The sequence below is a fragment of the Pungitius pungitius genome, chromosome 8, assembly GCF_949316345.1.
Source record: "Pungitius pungitius chromosome 8, fPunPun2.1, whole genome shotgun sequence".
NCBI lineage: Eukaryota > Metazoa > Chordata > Actinopteri > Perciformes > Gasterosteidae > Pungitius > Pungitius pungitius.
In genome coordinates, this window is record NC_084907.1 from 5528115 (window position 1) to 5546550 (window position 18436).

Consider the following 18436-nt stretch of genomic DNA (forward strand, 5'->3'; position numbering starts at 1 on the left):
AAAATATAATTTGTTGGTAGCAATCATTGTTTTGGGGGCAAAAAAAGAGACAAGAAAGACACAGGAGACGGTTTTATATTTACATTCCAAAGTTAAATTTTATGTTACTAGAAATAAAACCCTTTTCCCCTCACTTTATATTACAATGGCATACCATCCATATGACCAGAGACAGTCATTTTGCCAACCGATGTCAGTTCCAGTAAACACACTCATGGAGTTGGTTTAGAACAACAAATAAACAGTAACATCATTGAGCAGATTATGTCAAACTACATACGGAAGCATTATACAAATAAAAGTCCAGTGTTTGTCTGTGTGCTTCACAAAGGCTCAACACGTCTGTACAAATGGACGTCGCCACCGGAGGAAACATGATGGTTTGCCTTCTTTTCTGAGACGAGATTCAGCAGTAAGTCTCAAAGCGAAGCCCCGGGGGGGCTTCTCTCACCGATCAGCATGACGCGCCTTTCCTTTAATGTAGTGATACATTACACCCGAATAAACACAATCATCACATGTGCGTAGTCTGACAGATCACCGCTCCAAACATGCTCCAGAAGTCATGTTTTACAGTCCATACGTCTTACAGGGGAAGCAGAGTGAACCAAAACACCAACCTGGACCAGCTTCCCCACTGGAGCCCCAAAGTGCACATTTTAACAAACAATTTGTAGTTTTGGTAAAAACACCGTTCTGTTTTCTGCAGGCGAGGAGATTGAGACACTTGCATCTTTGAGATTAGTTTTGATCTACACCAGTAAGGAAATACATTTCCCATCAATGACTTCAAAAAAGACATCTACTTTTTCAACAGTAGTGATTTTTGGCTTTGCAGCTATAGCCACAAGCTGAGAACCCATTCACAGTAACAGGTGACCTAAACAATAACGTTAATAATAAATACCAAATGGAAAGATGCCAAAAGTGCTAAAACGTCATCTTATGTTACAATAACAATACATTATGTTTCAAATAACTTGTTACAATATCATAAAATATTCATCTGAAGAAAAGATTTACAAAATAATGATTTAAATAGTTAATCTCTTTTTCCCCTTCTTTCTCCATCATGGTTCATTATTGGCGGGACACTTTGTTTTAAACCAAGCAGCAAGACCGGCAACTCCCCTGACCTGATATGTTACAACAAATAAACGTGACTTTCACCAGGACACATCCTACCATCATGTGATTAATCTAAAGATGTCTAATTCATATAAAACCAGAAAAGTAGCATGAAGGGACAGATCACTCTGACTGGGGTAGCATGCTGATGGATAGATGTTACATATGAATTAGTGCATCTAATATACTATCGTGAATAAATTAGTCCCGTCAGCTACAAAAAAAACAAAGTGGCAAGCTGAAACGAACGAATGACTACAAGGATCTTAAACTAAATCGAATGATCCTTTGGGCAATCTGCAAATTTAGGACAGTATTGCGCCGCCCCGCAGAACCGCACATGTCCTTGTTCAAACATGCACTTGTTTTTTCACTTCAGCCTCTACCACACTACAGAAAGAAAAAAATATCAAATACAGAAATAAAGTCGTTAAGTGATCATATTTGGGGAGTGTGCGACCTGGAATGTAGCCTATGGCAGTTACCAATTCAATGTTTTCTAACATAAAGGCGGGGAAGTAAAGCATTGATCCCTTGAATGAACACACAGGAAGTGCATGTAGATTTGTTTCTGTAGATGCCTCCCGAGCCTCGAGGTGAGGTTGCAGCACGGAGTCGAGACGCCGGACAGATGCTTCTTCACTTTGGGGATCTTGTCACGGCCTTTGCGAAACCCGCCGGGAGCAATCGGGTATTTGACTTAGGTAAATACTCCGGAAAAGTACTACAACCTTGCAAATGAACATTAGAAAAAAACCTTAAAGTGCCTCCCGCTAGTCGAGATGTAGCGTTGTTTGACTGTTGCGTCTGTGAGTGTCGCTGCCTTCTTCCTTTGATACAGTCCTTTCTCTCGGATGCTGTTTGTGTGTGTGTGTGTGTGTGTGTGAGTGTGTGTGTGTGTGCGTTTGCAGAGGAGCCCATCAATGACCAGGATACTGCGGTGGAGAGTAAGGTGGAGGGGCTGAAAAATAAGTTGGGTAGAAACATAAAATATGAAGTCAACAACTTACATGGACATATATTACCACGACAGCGTTAAGAATTATTTACAAAATAATTACTGAATTCACTATCTATTAAAATATTACAAATAATTGTATATGGGCTAAAGTGACACATATTCGTATCACCGATATGTTAGCAGTTCATACGGGCTTCTGATTATTGTATGTAATATTTTTTGCTTGCAAAAGCACCTTGAACAACCTTGGAGTGCCGCATAAATAAACTGCCTGAAGTGGTGACTAACACTGCCGTCCCGGGAGCCTTGAATGTATCATTTGTGAAGGCAGCAGTGAAGGGAACAAGGGTCTCCCTTTTAAATCTGATACCACCTCTCATGAGTCGAAGTTGACCTTTTCAACAGTTGGCGATGCCAGAGGGAATGTTCCAAAATAGAAAGTACTCAATCTCTGGGTAATATGAATATATGACTTATTTATTTTCTGGATTTTTCTGGAAAACATGGTGAACTGTGTCCAGTGGTTGTTCAAGCTCGATCAAGAGACCCCAAAAAAACCTATCTATTCTCTGCTGTAGGGGATTCTTGGCTCCAGCACGGGTTGTGTCATATTTCATTAAAAATATTACATGAGTATGACCTCCATTACTCCATCACATCTGGTACACTGCAGCCACAGCCAAGGACAGGCTGCAGTGTGCCATCCGCTCTGCTATCTGCCGTCTCTTCAGGACTCGATCCTGAAGCGAGCTAGAAAGATTGTAGCCGACCCCTCTCACCCCGGACAAAAAACTGTTTGTGCCCCTTCCACCTGGCAGGAGGCTGAGCTCCATCAGGATCTCCTCTTGCACCATGTTATCTTATCTGTCTTGTTGTCCATTGTCTTACTGTCTGATGTTAAAATTCCTTCTATGTCTGACATATTTTGGTAATAAATGTTTCCTGAAGTACAGTAGATAACTCCACAGCATATCAGCAGCTTGACTAGTTTCAGGTTGTTAAAGCAGATTGTCTAAATACGACACAATAGCTAAAGCTCCTCTTACCCTGGCTGTATGCGGGGTCCATCAGGTGAGGTGGATAGTGTACTGGCTGCATCACCGGGTAATGGGGAGGCATGCCAGGGTAGTGGGGCGCCATTGGATACCCTATGTGCGCATAGTCCGACGGCCCCAGCGGTTTACCATAAGCATCGTACATGGGCTCCACCGGGTAGGCGGCCATGGGGATGTGCTGGGCTGTGGGCCGAGAAGAACACGCCCGCTGTGAAGGACGCTAAGAAGAGCTGAAGGACGGACACAAAAAGAGAAGAGGGCTCACCGTCGTATGGTGTCCTCCCCCGCTGCTGCCTCCTCTGGTACAGGTAACAGCAGGAGCACATGAAGCAGCAGACCATGGTCGCGATGATCGCCACAAACAGGAGGATGGAGGAGGCGATGCCGGCCAAGGTGGTGGGGCTGAGAGCGGGACACAGAGCGGGGCATCGGTTACAAAGCACTTCTTCACTTAGCTTCCCGTTGCCCCCCCCAAACCCTCATCTCGCTAATTACAGTTGGAGGATTAGAGGGAGGTGGTCCGATTCAATGACGTGCACGCTGCGTCTCTCTGGTCTTTCACTGAAGCAACAGAGGCCTCCATTTTAAGCTCAGCACCCCGCCGCCCCCCCCCCCCCGACGCCATCTCCCACTGGGCTTAATAAGCTGCAGGTTGTCTGCTCGCTGGTGGAGGGAGGCCGATGAGTTTCCATGGCTCTGGAGGGAAGGTGGCATGTTTCAGTCTCTCAGGTACATGCGTTATCTGAATGCATCCCAGCGGAGAGCCCATGAGATGGAACGACTAATGAGGACATTTTACACCGCGGGGACCAAGGCAAGGTCATTAAGTCAGATTCCCCTGGTACGACACGAGTAAGGGTTTGAGAATGGAAAACTTTATGCAGAAAGTGGACCATAGACTCTATGTGTGTTTATTTAATGTTGTTTTTTCACATTAGCCAATTTAAATGTCTCTGGTGCATAGACAGATTCTTTATTGTCATGTTCCAAGAAAATATAAATACATATGGACATTACGGACTTTAACGCGATTAAATAAAAGTATAATTAAAAGTTTACTTTCTATCTATTTACGTGGACGGATCTTTAAGGATGCAATGGCCACAGGGTCCCTATAGCAGCATTTTAAGGAATCTTTCTGCCCTTAGCAAAAGAAGGAAGCTTGATCCTGCAGTGATAGCGTTGCACCGTGAGCGGTCTTTGTGTCCATTCAATGAATAAAGAAATCATTTTATCAAAACCCTGCTGGCTTCCCGCACCTGAACTGGAAGAGCATGCAGCGCTTCTGCTCCCTCTCTGCGATCATCTTGAAGGCGTCCAGGCAGCAGTAGCGCCGGTGGCAGTTCCCACAGCAGAACGTGATGAGGGGGCAGTCGAAGCCGTTGTGCCAGGTGCCGTTTTTGTCCACGTACCACAGACAGTCCTCGTTCGCACCGACTGCAAAAAAAAGATGAAACAAAGCGATGAAGCGGCGGGTCTTTAGTTTGTCCTTTAAAAAAAGTTATTTTCCTCCTTATAATTCCTCAGGTTAATAGAGTCTGTTGTTTCGGTTTGGTCGCACCTTTTCTAAGTGTGATTTTTGATTGTTCACTTATAGTCAAAATGCATTAATTCAATCGCTCGCTGTGGCAGAGGAGGAAAACGGATTAGGGCTCACGATGGGTTTCTAGGATTTAAAGGATTTGTGTACCTGAAATAAAGAGTTTATTTCTAATGAACCAACGTCCTTTGATTTATGAAATCATGAGGAACAGCAAACAAATATAAATTCTCACATTTGAGATCCCATCGGAAATAAATCCCCAAACACATCGCTGTGATGTTACAGTTGTGTGGTCTCTTGGGAAGACTAAAGCTCACATACTGGAAGAGTTAACATTCGGCACACCGTCCTTCATGAGAATAATTACACGGTGGGTCCGAAATTGAGCTGAATGATCGGACACGTCTGCACTACCCTACAAAATTCAAGGCACTAAAAAGTAAACCCCCATCACCGAAGCGAGGTGTGTGCAGGCTGCGTACGTGACAACTGAATACTGTAAATTAAACGCTCTTGTTGTGTTGAAGTCTAATAGATAATGTGTGCAGCACATTGTTGAGCCGAGATCTAAGCCTAGCTAAAAGGGTTTGGACTAATTTGGGATGATGACCTTTGAGATAAGCTTGGAGCGGTCGCCTTTGGGAATACTTATTCTGGCACTTGATATGAGCCCTGATATTTAAAAAATCTATTACTCTGTAGTATTAGACAGAAGGTAAAAGGTTATTTACACTACTGCATGTAGTTAGTCTTACAACTGCTGTGTTCTTTCTACCTGGCCTAATAACAATAACAATTCAAACTATTGGGGTGATATTAATGTAATATTGTGTTGTAACAAGATTTAATGCTTTTTTAAGCCACCTTCGTGCTAAAAAATAGGTCAATAAAACAGCAATATTTTAAAACATGGCTGATAATAATAATAATACAGTTGAAATAAGCGTCATAAGTGCAAAACAAATAAAGTTCGATAGATTAACATAAGGGTTAAATTATATAACGTTAAACTGCGTTGTGGAGGCAACGGTGGCGGAAAATAAAATACATTTAACATTAACCTTTAAGTCTCAAAATGAGAAAACGGGAAACGTTAAGCTAAAGGGGAACAAACAGGGCGACTAGCTTTGGTTAGCTAACCTTAACCAACTAGTCCTCCTAAGATGCTAATGTACCGTTAGCTGCTAGCACGAGCACGCTCGTAAACAGTGGACGGGTAGGAAACAGTTATCGAGGCCTTATACCAATAAAACACCATTAAAAGACCGATGAAGACACCGATAAATGGGTGGGAATTGTCAGCAAGCAGATTCGCGGTGACAGCTGACGGGCGGAGAGAAATGCCGGCCGGGGGTCCCCGCCGTTGTTACGCCGTCACGAACCGTTACACCGTCAGCTGGCGGAGCGCGGCCCTGGACGGAGCTCCGCGGTCTTACCCGGAGCGGTGCAGAGGACGACGGTCAGCAGCGCCAGAGTCAGCGCGGCGAGGGACGCGTTGCCCGCCGGAAAGAACATCCTCGTCCTTGTGTATTTATTTACTTTTCAGCGAGGGATAACTGTTGAAGAGTCGCCGCGAACGAGCGAGAAGAAGAAGAACCGGACTAACGGTGGTTCACAGACATCGTTCTGCCGCGGGAACAGCGCAGGAGACGAGCGGCGTCTCATCCGCCGAGATGACACATCGCGGCCGTGACGCCACCCGAGGATGAGGAGAGCGTTGCCTTCACGGACCGCCTGAAACATCGGGGTTGGGGGACGCCCGATTAATTTACGGTAGGCATGCATTAATAGGGAATCAAACTGTAATATCTAGAAATTGTATATATAAATATTCCTGAACTCCATTATTACAACTATGTACACATAGGTGCTCTGCTTTAATATTTACATGCTTTGCTACTTTACATTTCAGCTCCACTAAATTTCAGAGATAAACAGGCTATGGTTTTTGTTTAGTTTAATGATACGGATACAAACATTTTGAAACATTTCACAATTGAAACAGGTTACAAAAAAAATATACAGTCTACACCGAAAAATAAGGTTTTTAGGATTCAGTGAGTCAAGACACTTTCTTTTAAATCCAGAGGTCTTCAGATTTTACATTATAAACAGCCTCCACACCCTCCTGCCATCTGGAAGAAAAATACCACAGGAGCCCACTCTACCAGCCTGAGTAACAGCTTGATACGTCAGACATCTCCCTCCAAACCGTGTGGGTTGTAAATTTAGCCACCCCACATCACCGGCCATAACTATCTGCACACAAGTGTGTATTAATGTGCACACAACACCTGACAAATAAAGCAAATCTGTGCCGGACTCTTGTACCGCGCAAACCCCAGGTAAGTATTTCAAAAGGACCACATCAGAAAAGCTTCTCCCAAAAAACAAACAGCGTGCTTCATTTTCATACTTTGAATGCTGAACTATTGCCCGAGTTCTTGGCAGTGTAAAATCACTCCAGTGATCCCAAGTTTAAAAGTCACTCATATTTACGAGCAGCGTTGAATGCACCATGAGAGCACAGGGTCAACATTATATCTGTTGTATTCAAGTGTCTCAGCAAAGTCATTACCAGGAGCTCGCTCACACACACACACACATTAACAAACTCTAGAACGGAGGCAGCTAAATGGAATTCAGCCAGCTTTACTTTGATTATTAACACTATCACTTTGAGTAATTTGTTTAAATCTTTATTCTGTGTATAATGCATGTATGCTTTTAGGATTTGGTTTCTTTCCTCGTAAAACAACAACTTTTCAAAGGCATTTAAAGCCTGCATTACAAGTGGCCCTTTCATGTTTTAGACAAAAGAGAAATCTGGAAAGGTTGTCCCATCGGGACTTTTATTTAGAAATGTTTTCCATTGAAAATTTCAATGGGTACACTGAATTTCCCCACATACCCACTGAACCCTGAGACATGGTATCTGGCCAAAGAGCTTTAAATTTTGCTATCAGAAACTTTTTTTTCTGGAATAAGGCAGCCAATGTTTCTCTCCTTTCCCCAAAGATGGTCGTTTGTTTAAATATCCTCCAATTAGCATATATTCTCTCCCAAGAGTTCTTCCATGTCGCAATTTTACTCTTTATACAATAACAAAAAAAACAATAGCCTAAGTTACAAATAGAACGTGGCAAAATAGTCCGTTCATATTTCCTGGTTCACCTGTCCAACTGTTAAGCCTTGACCTTTCTGTTCAATCCTTTCGGCCGGTCTGTGATTTCGCTAAAATGTCCTTTGACCTTCAAGAACTGACCTATAGGCAGTTGCTTACATCTTCATCCTCCTCGCTTTAACGTCGGCAAAGTCCTTCATCCAATCACGAAAAAAACCGTAGAAACTGGGGAGTTCTGGGTAAGTGCATGTCCACCTCTTTCAACCCGGTATCCTTCCCCTTTCAGGGGCCTCATCCCGTTTCTCCTCATTCTTCGCCCCGTTTTCAAATTCATCGCGAGGGGCATCATCGACGAGGCAGCATGGGGCGAGATTAGCTGGTCGAAGGCGTCTTGGAGCGGCGGGAGGCGGGGCTAGAGGCCTATAGACTGCAGGGTTTCTCTCTCGACGGCGGTGAGGTGGCCCGAGAACATGCTGTAACACGGCTGCTGGGCAAACTGCGTCAGGAAGTCCGTCAGGTACGCCTGGGATAAGACAGGTGACACAGTGAGGGTCAGTTACAAGGACGTCGCTGGTTCTGGGGGCGGCTGCACAATCCGGTATTTCTCCTTAGTTGGGACCTTCCTTTTATTAACCTGCCAGGATCAACTACCTTAATATCTCTGTTGCATGAGGCCATTGTGAGCAATGCTGGAAACTCAGTGAGCAGGATGGATTCTTTACATTTAGTTAATTCATTCCATAGATCGATTTTCAGAAAGTGGACATCATAAATTTTGATATCACAATAAATGAATATTCCACGACGGAACCACCCTAAATTCACAAATGCAACTAAAACCGTAAGAGTTTGTTTACCTGCAGATCAATCTGATAGATGGGGTCTTTCAAGGCATCCGCATCATCATCATCGTCGTCGTCATCCTCGTAATAATCATCATCTGAGAGACAGAAAAACACACCAGGAAACTCAAGTGACCCGAAACAAAGTTCTATGGTAACAGTATTAGCAACAAGTGGACTTTGAGAGAAAATACAGAGCAGCGGATTCACTGGGGGAAGCGCTGTTACCGTATTTCTTCGAAGAGATGAGATCAGAAAGCAGCTGCCCGGCGAGGCCCTCATCCTCCTCGTCATCGTCGTCGCCGCCACCGCCTTCATCTTCGTCCCACATGCCGCTGGAATCTGACACAAAATCGACAGCCGGAAGATTAAAAAAGTCTGCTGTCCTATTCTTTAGTTTAATCGTACCCGACAAGTGAATGTTGTACTTCATCAATACCCTGAGAAAACCTCTCTGCTAAACAGTCCCAGTGGGTCCAACCAGCACCAAACAGCTGACGCCAAAATTCCTAACAAACCTACTGAAACGTAGCAACTGGAAGCATTTGCATTGTCCGTATTCACCTTGACTCCAGTCGGCGCCGTTCGCCCTGCTGGTGTTTGCCTCCACTACAGTCGACAGCTCGTTGATGATCAGCTTGAAGATCTTCACGAGCAAAGGAATGTTGGTCCACCTCTCTGGGTCTGTGGAGGAGAAGTTTAACAGTGAAGAGCACAAAGCACCGGAGGCCAGCTGGCGTGTACAAAACGTCATGGACAGACTCAAGCGTCCCTCCCAGCTGCTGCCTTACTCTTGGCGGATTTGGAGCGCGTGCGGATTCCGTCTTCGTGGCCGTAGATCTCTTCTCCCTTCACCACGATGTCCTGGAGGCGTTTGTCGTCAGTGTTGAGGCCGTGCTGCAGCAGCTTACAGAGAGCCACCGTGCTGAAGGAAGAGAAGCAACGAAACAGAAGATGACACACATCTCATATGTGGCAAGGTTGGAATACATTTTTTGTTTTAAATGAAACTGTCAATTAATGCCTGTTGAACATTCAAATAAAAAAAGAATGGTGCTCCAAAAGAAAAAGTTAGGAAGTGTTATTTGATCACATTACATGTCATTTAGCTGACGCTTTTATCCAAAACGACTCACAATAGGTGCATTTCAACCATAAGGATACAAACTCAAAAGAACCAGCGCAATCACATCCAAAAAACAGATTTTCAACTAGCCACTATCTCAATTACAGTGTTGCACATATTTGTAAAAAGCTGCAAAGAGGATGGACACGGGCCCTCGTCCCTTAATTTTGTTCATGAGGCATGAAGCTGGACACCTACACTAACAAAATGCTTTAATTTAGAGTTGTCAACAATGTGATTATCTTGTAAATAAACCTGGGCTTTAGCTTCAGTTCATTTTATTTAGCTTTACACTTTAAAAAGTAGTATAAAAGGAAAATGTCTGACCTGACTTTACCCTCGTACTGTCCGTAGAACAGGTGCTGCCTGCTCATCCACTCCGTCATGACAAACTCCAGGGCGGGCTTCCCCGTCGGGCCGGGCAGACTGCACAAGAACTCCAGCAGAGGCTCCAGCTGGGAGTGAACCAGGTGGGCAAACACCATGATCAGGGACTAAAGAGGGACGAGAGACCAGGGTCACACACACACATCTGGAACAGGCTCAGTCCGTCAAGTAACCGGCCCCCGCCCTCACCTGCATGACACTCAGAGTCTCGGCCTGCTGCATCTTGCTCAGAATCGCTCGGAGGATCTGGTCCAGCTGCTCCCCGAGCTGCGTTCCCGCCCGAGAGATGAGCGTGGACACCAACCTGCCCACGAAGGCGGCCGTGAACTCGGAGGTCCGGGGGTCCAGCAGCTGGTTGACCACCTGCATGACGTACCAGAGGCCGCTGTTGCCCTGCTCGTCCCTCCACTGAGCCACCTGCTCGAGGGCGACGGAGACGTACGCCCGCAGACACTCGCCTCCGTTCTGTGGGGGACGGGGAAGAAGAAGGAGAGTGAGAGGAGGATCCACGCCGCAGCCTGTGAATCCATCGCGCTCGTGTCTGGACGAGTCTCAACAAGCCCGGTCGGGTCTCACCTGCATCACCGCGTTGTCGTCGGTGCGTAAGCTGCACTGGGCCACCACGGGGAACGCCTGGCACACCAGCATCTCCGAGAGGGGGGGTTTGGTGTTTCGGACGACAGTGGTGAGGATGTCGATCGACGTCTGTGGTGCAAACAGGTTATGGCGTCAAACTGTGGGTGTTTTGGTATCGTTTGGACAATGCCACTGTGCCAGCAGTCACTCACGGCACAAAGTCCGGCGGGGATCTTGTCGGGGGGGGCCTGCATGATGCTGACCAGCGTGGGGATGAGACGCATCTGCATGGGGCCCTGGCAGCCTTCGATCTGTGCCAGCTCCTTGAAGATGTCCTGAGCCAGAGACGCCACGACGGGGTCTGTGGAGGAGAGAGGAGGCGGGGCCTGAAAGGAGATAACCAACCGACCAGAGCTACGCGTCTCTCAACTTAAGACGTCTACGTCTTCTCTGAAAGGTCTAAAGAGGGGAAGGAATGTAATCCTGATGATCAATGATTAGAATTAAAATACTATAAAAGCCGATAAAAAAAAGGAGGAAATAAGAAGTCAAGAGTAGGGTGTGAAAGTAGCAGCGGTCTCATAAGCGATATGGTTTGAGGAGCTATAGCAGTACCATTGTTATATTTAAGGAAAATAGCAATGGTGAGGGGACAGATTTTGTTCTCGGCGCTGGTGGTGAAGGCCGGGTCGACGGTGCAGACGATGCACAGAGTCTCCATGACGAGCGTCAGCACCTCGGAGCTGAACTGGGCAGCCAGTTGGACCAGTCCCTCGAGGATGCTGGGGAGGAAGGGCTGGAGGACGTGGGTGCTCTCTGACAGCTTCAGCTGATCGCAATACCTGGACAATGAGAGTAAGGTAGGAGCTGATGAGAGCCTTTCAAAACTCGTTTTTTGTGATGAATTTTGCAGCTTGTTTAGTCACCTGAATTGTTTGATTCACAATTTAGTGATGTGGAAAAAAGGTCTGTGCAAGTGCACACTTTTATGCCTTGGACGCCCAAAACGTTGCCATTAACTACAACTCAGGTTTAAACCAACAACAATTCCATTGTAATGTCAGTTCATAAGCTTTCTGGCACAGGTTTAGGTGTTTCATATTTTGCGCATGAGCAATGAGACGAGCTGGGTGTCTTAATGCATCACAGACGCGTCCTGTCTGTTCTTGCACGCTGTCTTAAATCACATGTCTTCCGCAGAGGAGTGTGTGGACAAATTAAGGACGACTTGCTCACCCCCAGATGGCCCTGACGGCGGATATGCGGACCGAGGGCGGCTGGTTGTCGTGGAGGCCGCTGACGGTGGCCTGAAGGAACTGCTGGATGAGTTCGGGGGACATGGCGGCCGTGAAGCGACTGGCCGCCCACAGAGCGCGGCCGAGGAGGAACGGAGACGCCGCTGGTCAGAGGAGAGACGAATAAGAGACTCAAGTGGGGGGAAAAAAAGACACTTGAAGACAACAAGTATAGGAGAATTTGATAAGAACAGATTCTTTACGTCGTCGTGGCCAGATGTTCCTTATGAAGAAAAAAAAAAACCTTCATTGATGACACACCGTGTGTGGCCTGTTCGGGACTCACCTGGCAGGTTGAGATCGGCGAGGATCACGTTGGCCAGGAAGCCGTGCATGTCAAACTGGATACGGCCGTTCTTCACGTTCTCCGTGATGATGGTTTTGACGGAGCCAAGGGCCAACAAGCAGGCTTCATGGATCTTCCACCTGGTTTGAAGAAAAACTGATGTTTTTCCTCGACTTAAAAAAGGCGATAAAACAGCAGGAAGTCGGCAGGGTCCTGAGACCAGACGCTGAGACGCAGTCGTGGACAGAGTTCCACCTCACCAGTGCTCATTGCCGCTGTTTTTGGCCTGCTCCGCCTCCTGCAGGTGTCTGGTCGCTGCCGCCGCCAGCGCCGCGGCGCTCTCATTCTGGAACTCTGCGGCAACGGCCTGCAAGCAGAGGTCAAAGGTCACCGCCATTATGCAACCCTTCCAGATTGGACTAGAGAGGCTACGGAGCGATTACAGACTTTGAATATTTTATGACCCCTGTTCTACGTGCAGCGTACTGCGGCTCAATACGACAAAAAATAATCAAAGTGCTTTTCAGGCACTACGGCAACGTGGCTGGCCAAAGGCCTCAGGAGGCTGCATGTGTATAGGAGGGAAAAGAGGTTTTAGACCAGAAGCCCCACAGATAAAGGGGGATGTAAGTGAGAGTGTAGCAATTGGGGGCATCTTATTGGCAGAGAGAGAATATTTCATCAAATATGTTTTCATGTGTATAATCAAATCCGACACACTGCACCTTTAAGGAAACTCTTATATACGATACACGTGAAGTAACTTATTTTATTTAGGCTTTAAGGATTTTTTTGTCCACAATAAGATACATAATAAGTAATATGTTTGTTTTTTATCTCACCAGCAGCAGGTCCTGAGCAGAGATCCTGACTGAGTAGGAGAATGTATCATCATCCTCGTCCTCAACAAACTGTTGAGGGTTCGCAGTCCAGACTTTGATCTGAAGAGACAAAAAGGGTTCCATCTTTTTTCTTTTCTTTACATCTCATGATTCCATCGATCTAGCATTCCACTGGACAGCTATTTGATGCGACCGTGTCCACACTGCTCACCTGGTCCTCCGTGATCTGCATGTACAGGATGACGTAGTAGATGAGTTCGGGCAGCGCCTTCTTCACCGTGCTCTTGAACTTGTTGTTCTCCAGCAGCGTGTGCACAAACTCGAAGATGCTGAACACCAGATTCTCGAAACCCAAAACCTCACCTGCAGAGAGGAGCCAAGGAGAAGGTTGAATGGGTGCTTCGAGGTGCAGGAAAAACTCCCCAGAGCAGGACTACATACCATCCGAGTCCACCGGGTCATCCACTTCTTCTGTGTAGTTGACTTCTGTTCTCACATAAGTGAACAGGTGGTTAAGGAATACTCAGAAACCGTTACGATCTCCTTTACTACTCCTACAACAGGATTTTCTTTTGTTCTCATTATTAGTAGAGCTAACAGTCTTATTTATATAAGTCTGAGTAAGACTGTGACGTCCATGGAGCAGAAGGAGCTGCTGCAGTGAGGTTTTAAATTAGTGGTTTGAAAAGGTGACCAAAAGGCCAAGAAGTATAACCGCAATTTATACTATTTTCACATAAACAATGCTTTGATTTGCCAACAAATGACTAGATGCCCCAGTTTGTCACGACAAAGGATATAGAGCTGCACTTTCAGTCAGCGCATTCCATACGATGGGTAATATCTGCTGCATGGAGGAAACCATCGGTTTGGGGAAGTTCCTCACCAGCGCCGTTACCGCCTGGGAAAGAGGACAAAAAGAAAAAAAAAAGAATTCAAGTGCTCAGTTTCATAATGACACACTACGGTTCTCATGTGGTTTCTTGAGTGGATAAATCTAATGTGACTAACACACTACTGCATGGCACAAACACCCCAGTTATAAATAAAATAAATGCCAAACTTTTCAGTACAATTTAACTACAAATCAATTTACGATCAACCAAAAACATATGATCCCAGACATTAGAAGGTGACGCCAAGACTCCTCGGTGACTGTCTGGTCCGTAACGTCTCTCACCTTGAGCACTTCCATCTTTAGGCCGCTATCGGACGAGGGTCCATCGGGCATGTGCAGAGCCTGCACAAACGCTTCCGTGAACTGCTGCACCACGGGGAAGATGAGCGCCTTCGCTGCACCCTGGAGAAACACACACACATAAACGCCAAAGTGTCATTAGTTAACCATCGTGTGTGCATTTGAATCAGCTGATCGAAGGGGGATTGCTGCATCTCTGGCTCTAAAAGAATATAATCAACTGAAACAAAATTAGAAGAAACTTTTCCATGCCAAAATAGAGTTCAATCAAGAATAAAATATTGACAAAAGATAATTCAAACTAAATCTATCATGTGATTATTCACATGACACGTCTCACCTTCTCAAGCTCTTCAATAGCACAGATGAGGTTGGCACAGGTGGTGAATATCTCCACTGCTCTGGATCGCGTGCGAATACTGTACACCTGAAAACAGTTACATGATCATAAGATTGTTAAAATACCTGGAGAATTTTTCCACTGCTTTCAGAACAGTGACACACTGCGTAGGACCAAAATGCTCCACAACCCTCCCCCCCGTAGACCAGTAGAGATAAAAGTTGTGGCAATACCTCAGCCATGGTGAAGATCTTGTACATTTCAGGTAAGATGACCGGAGCCACCAGCGGCATCTGAGTATCCGTCACCTCCCGAGTAAACTCTGGATTCGACAATAAATTGCTCTTGTTAAATAAACAAAAAGACACTCCTAGTGTTCACGTTTTATGTAAAAAGGAGGTCCGTGTACGTTTATCTCATCGTATACCTGTGAGGACCCTCATGGCCCCGTGCACAGCATTGACGTCCCCGCTGACCAGCATCTCCATCAGCAGCGTGAAGAGCTGTGGCCAGGCCTCGGGCCAGTCCCAGTGGGCGATGGCCGACACGGCGTACGCAACGCTCGAGCGCACCTTGCTGATGGCCTCCCGCAAACCGCCGGGCAGCAGCTCCCGGATGGCGGCTTTGGCCTGGGAAGGGGAACAAGGAGTTTTTCAGAAAACAAAGTATTTGACCAGCCAATGACCAAATTATAGTTGCTCACCTGATCGGTAGTTTCGGGAGGCCTGAATTTCTCCGACTGGGAACACCAGTGAGTTTCAACATACTGCTTCAGGATGACCGACGCCAACTGCAAACACAGGCCCGCAGAGCGCCATCCATTACTTTGTTTGACATGGACACCTGCGGGCGGGTGCTCCTTTGCAAAAGGTTTACCGTTTGACACTCACCTGACGGATAGCGAGCGCTCCCTGAGGATCGACTGTGAGTTCCGCCAGATGGACGCCAAACTCTACAGTAGGAACATGTGGGCAATGACAAAATGAGAATGAATTCAGGCCCAGAGGAGGCATTGTTTAAAGTTCTTTGCATCATTTGTTTCTTATATTGACATTAAAAGACCCAAGAAAGTCAGAGCAAATAGTCAAAGAACAGACTGTTAGCCTGACATAAATATTACAAATGTTGAGGTGTGTAGTAGTAGTGAGCCTTTTTTCAACACTCAATGACAACATTGATCCTGTTTGGTTCCAAGGCCAATAACATCGCTGACGAAGCGTACCGAGTACACCGGTTAGAAAGTGGCCTGACTGGCATACAGTGTGTGTGTGTGTGTTAAATACAGCTCAGGATCAGAATGTCAAACCAAGCTCTGATCCAGCTCTCTCTGGGTTTTACCAAGAGTGACATCAGGCGCCAGAAGACAATGTTAGTGCTGACAAGCGTACTGAGCGTCTGCCTTAGAGAGGGGCCCGGGGAAAGGGTCGGCCTCGCTGCGACGCCGCACCGGCAGACATTGTCCGCAATCAGCCTTTCAGTGGGGGCACGAGGGGGGCAGACAATGCGAAGTCCAGGGGAATAAAAGCGACAGCTGCCGGTTACTGTATCCATCTGCCCCCATTGAGCTCTATATGACAATAAAAATTGTTCAGATAAGGCATGCCGTTAATATCAGGTCTATGGGCTTTATTTTGACACTTTTATGTAAGGTGTTCACAACATAAGTTAGGCCGCTTAAGCCACTGTTTAATGAAATTGCAAAAGATGTAGTTTGAAACAGTTTGATTAACTTCTTCCTTGCCATGAAGAAAGAAATACTCAACTGGTTTCACATTGGAACTAAATCGCACACACAATGTCTTAGTTTTGATGCATATCTAACTATAACAAATGGGAGTACACCTGTGGAAACCCTTATTGCTGTCATAACTGGGACAGGGAGCAGAAGGAGAGCTCATTGTGGTCAGCGGTGCACATGGTGCAGTTCGTGTTTCTATAAGACTACTCCATAGTAGTACTTCATGGATGCATGGACGTTGGGACAGTAGCTCTCGTCTTTCCCGCACCAAGGTGCTGTCACGGGGCGTTCTGGGGTTGCCATAACAACCGTGGAACAAATAATAAGTTCAGAGAGGAACGTCAACGTTACCTACAGGACATTTAGGAGTCGGTTGGCATCCCATTACCGTGGATGTTATTACGGATAAACGTCGGGGGAGGAGTTCAGGTGAATAAAGCCTGAGCATCTGTTGCTAGTTTTTTTCCCCTGCAGGCTCCAAAATTATGTTTTGAAGGCCAATGGGCTCGAGACCAAGAAAGGAGCTTCCGGTCGGTGACGACACGTTAGCTACCGTAGACAACGTCACTCAAAGGCTAAACGGCACGCTAAACGAACCGTTCGAACCCACCCGCTCACCTCCCCACGTGCTTAACGGGTCTGTCGGCGGAAGTTAAAGATCCCCGCGGAGACACGGTGACCTGGGAACACCGCGTCAGTCCGAGCACATCCACGTCCCCCCCCCCAACGGGTTCTTCTGTATACACGGGCCTCTGTTGAGCCCAGGCAGTCAGTTAGTTAGTTAGTTAGTTAACGTAAGTTCCCGGGCTAACAGTCCCCCCACCGTTAGCTGCTTCTCAGCCGAGCCACAGTTAGCACGGATACAGGGCGGCAGCCAGCCGCTGCCTCCGAGGAGGCCCCCGCCGTTAGTGAGTGAGTCAGTGAGTGAGGGCACCGGGGAGGGAGCGGGCCGCCGGTAACTCCCGTCAAACTGCCGCTCACCTTCTGTCACTTCGAGCACTTTGACCTGCTCCTCCGCGGCGGCGCGCACTTCTTGGACCGGGGACAGGATGGCCGTCAGCGTCTCAATCAGAGCCTCTTTTAGCCCCTGCTGCACGGGGCCAGCGGCCGAACCGGACCGAGCAATACCGGCCGCACTCATCCCTGACGTGTTTCCACCCGCAGCCCGCTACACAGTTAGACCAACACCACCCGGGGAGGAGCAGAGAGCCACGGAGGCGAAGCGCGCCAATGCACGGAAACGTGGAGGCGGGGCTTAGCGGGAGGAAGCACAAGTGTCGTCCGGTTCGCCCCACGTGTTTTTAAATATATTTATATATTTATATATTTTGTAGGATCTGTCTTTGTTTTTAAACTCTGACTCCCTCTTGTGGTGTGGGGGGTAAATGACACCGCGTTTACCGAAGTGAACATAACGTCACGTCGATTACATATGTGGTTTTCAAAATAAAATTCAATTCGCTACGAAGAATGCGTTGGAAATTTCGTTTTAACGTCAAGTATTCAGTAATTGGTAGATTTCCAAGGGGGTTAGGTGGACCAATGGCACCAAGCTGGTCCATCTTAGTAAGTAATTAGATCTTTCATATTATATCAGTAACATATTTCAGAATAAGCCAGTCTGAGTGCTTTGGGATATATTGTCTGGTTGGACTACAACCTCACGTATCCATTGCAACATTTATATAGGCCGAACATTTTTTCTCATTACCTTCAATAATGATACTCATTCAAATTATAGGGACTAATAAACATTATTTGAAACAATCCAACTCTGGGAGACTTGAGAAATAAGGCCCTGCATATCACGGCCGTGGTGATACCATGAAGTGAATCTTGTTGTGAAAAGGGAGCTGTGTTTGATGTGACTTCAAAATCAGGGATTAGTTACTCTCAGGCGAGAGGAAGCACTGGCCTGGTTTTGTAAGTAAATAAATAAACCTAATTTTAATATATGATATATTTTACAGAGAGGTGTCCTGTATATACTCAATG

At 46.4% G+C, this 18436-nt stretch overlaps 2 protein-coding genes across 2 annotated transcripts; both read right to left on the bottom strand.

The window, feature by feature from the left end:
- Positions 1–71: 71 nt before the first annotated feature.
- Positions 72–6397, bottom strand: shisa4 (shisa family member 4). The gene is made up of 5 exons (XM_037490264.2): positions 6124–6397; positions 4404–4581; positions 3410–3546; positions 3136–3327; positions 72–2089 (listed from the first exon to the last, which is right to left on the bottom strand). The coding sequence occupies exons 1-5, from the start codon at positions 6200–6202 to the stop codon at positions 2049–2051; spliced, it is 627 nt and encodes a 208-aa protein (XP_037346161.1). The 5' UTR covers positions 6203–6397; the 3' UTR covers positions 72–2048.
- A 1115-nt stretch (positions 6398–7512) lies between these two features.
- On the bottom strand, positions 7513–17732 carry ipo9 (importin 9). Its single transcript, XM_037489980.2, has 24 exons — positions 17423–17732; positions 15594–15655; positions 15407–15493; positions 15131–15332; positions 14937–15025; positions 14704–14790; positions 14346–14465; positions 13966–14066; positions 13607–13665; positions 13377–13528; positions 13166–13264; positions 12584–12690; positions 12324–12463; positions 11979–12141; positions 11358–11584; positions 10955–11103; positions 10743–10871; positions 10356–10631; positions 10107–10273; positions 9445–9578; positions 9218–9337; positions 8882–8995; positions 8669–8751; positions 7513–8334 (listed from the first exon to the last, which is right to left on the bottom strand). The coding sequence occupies exons 1-24, from the start codon at positions 17580–17582 to the stop codon at positions 8224–8226; spliced, it is 3138 nt and encodes a 1045-aa protein (XP_037345877.2). The 5' UTR covers positions 17583–17732; the 3' UTR covers positions 7513–8223.
- Positions 17733–18436: the final 704 nt, after the last annotated feature.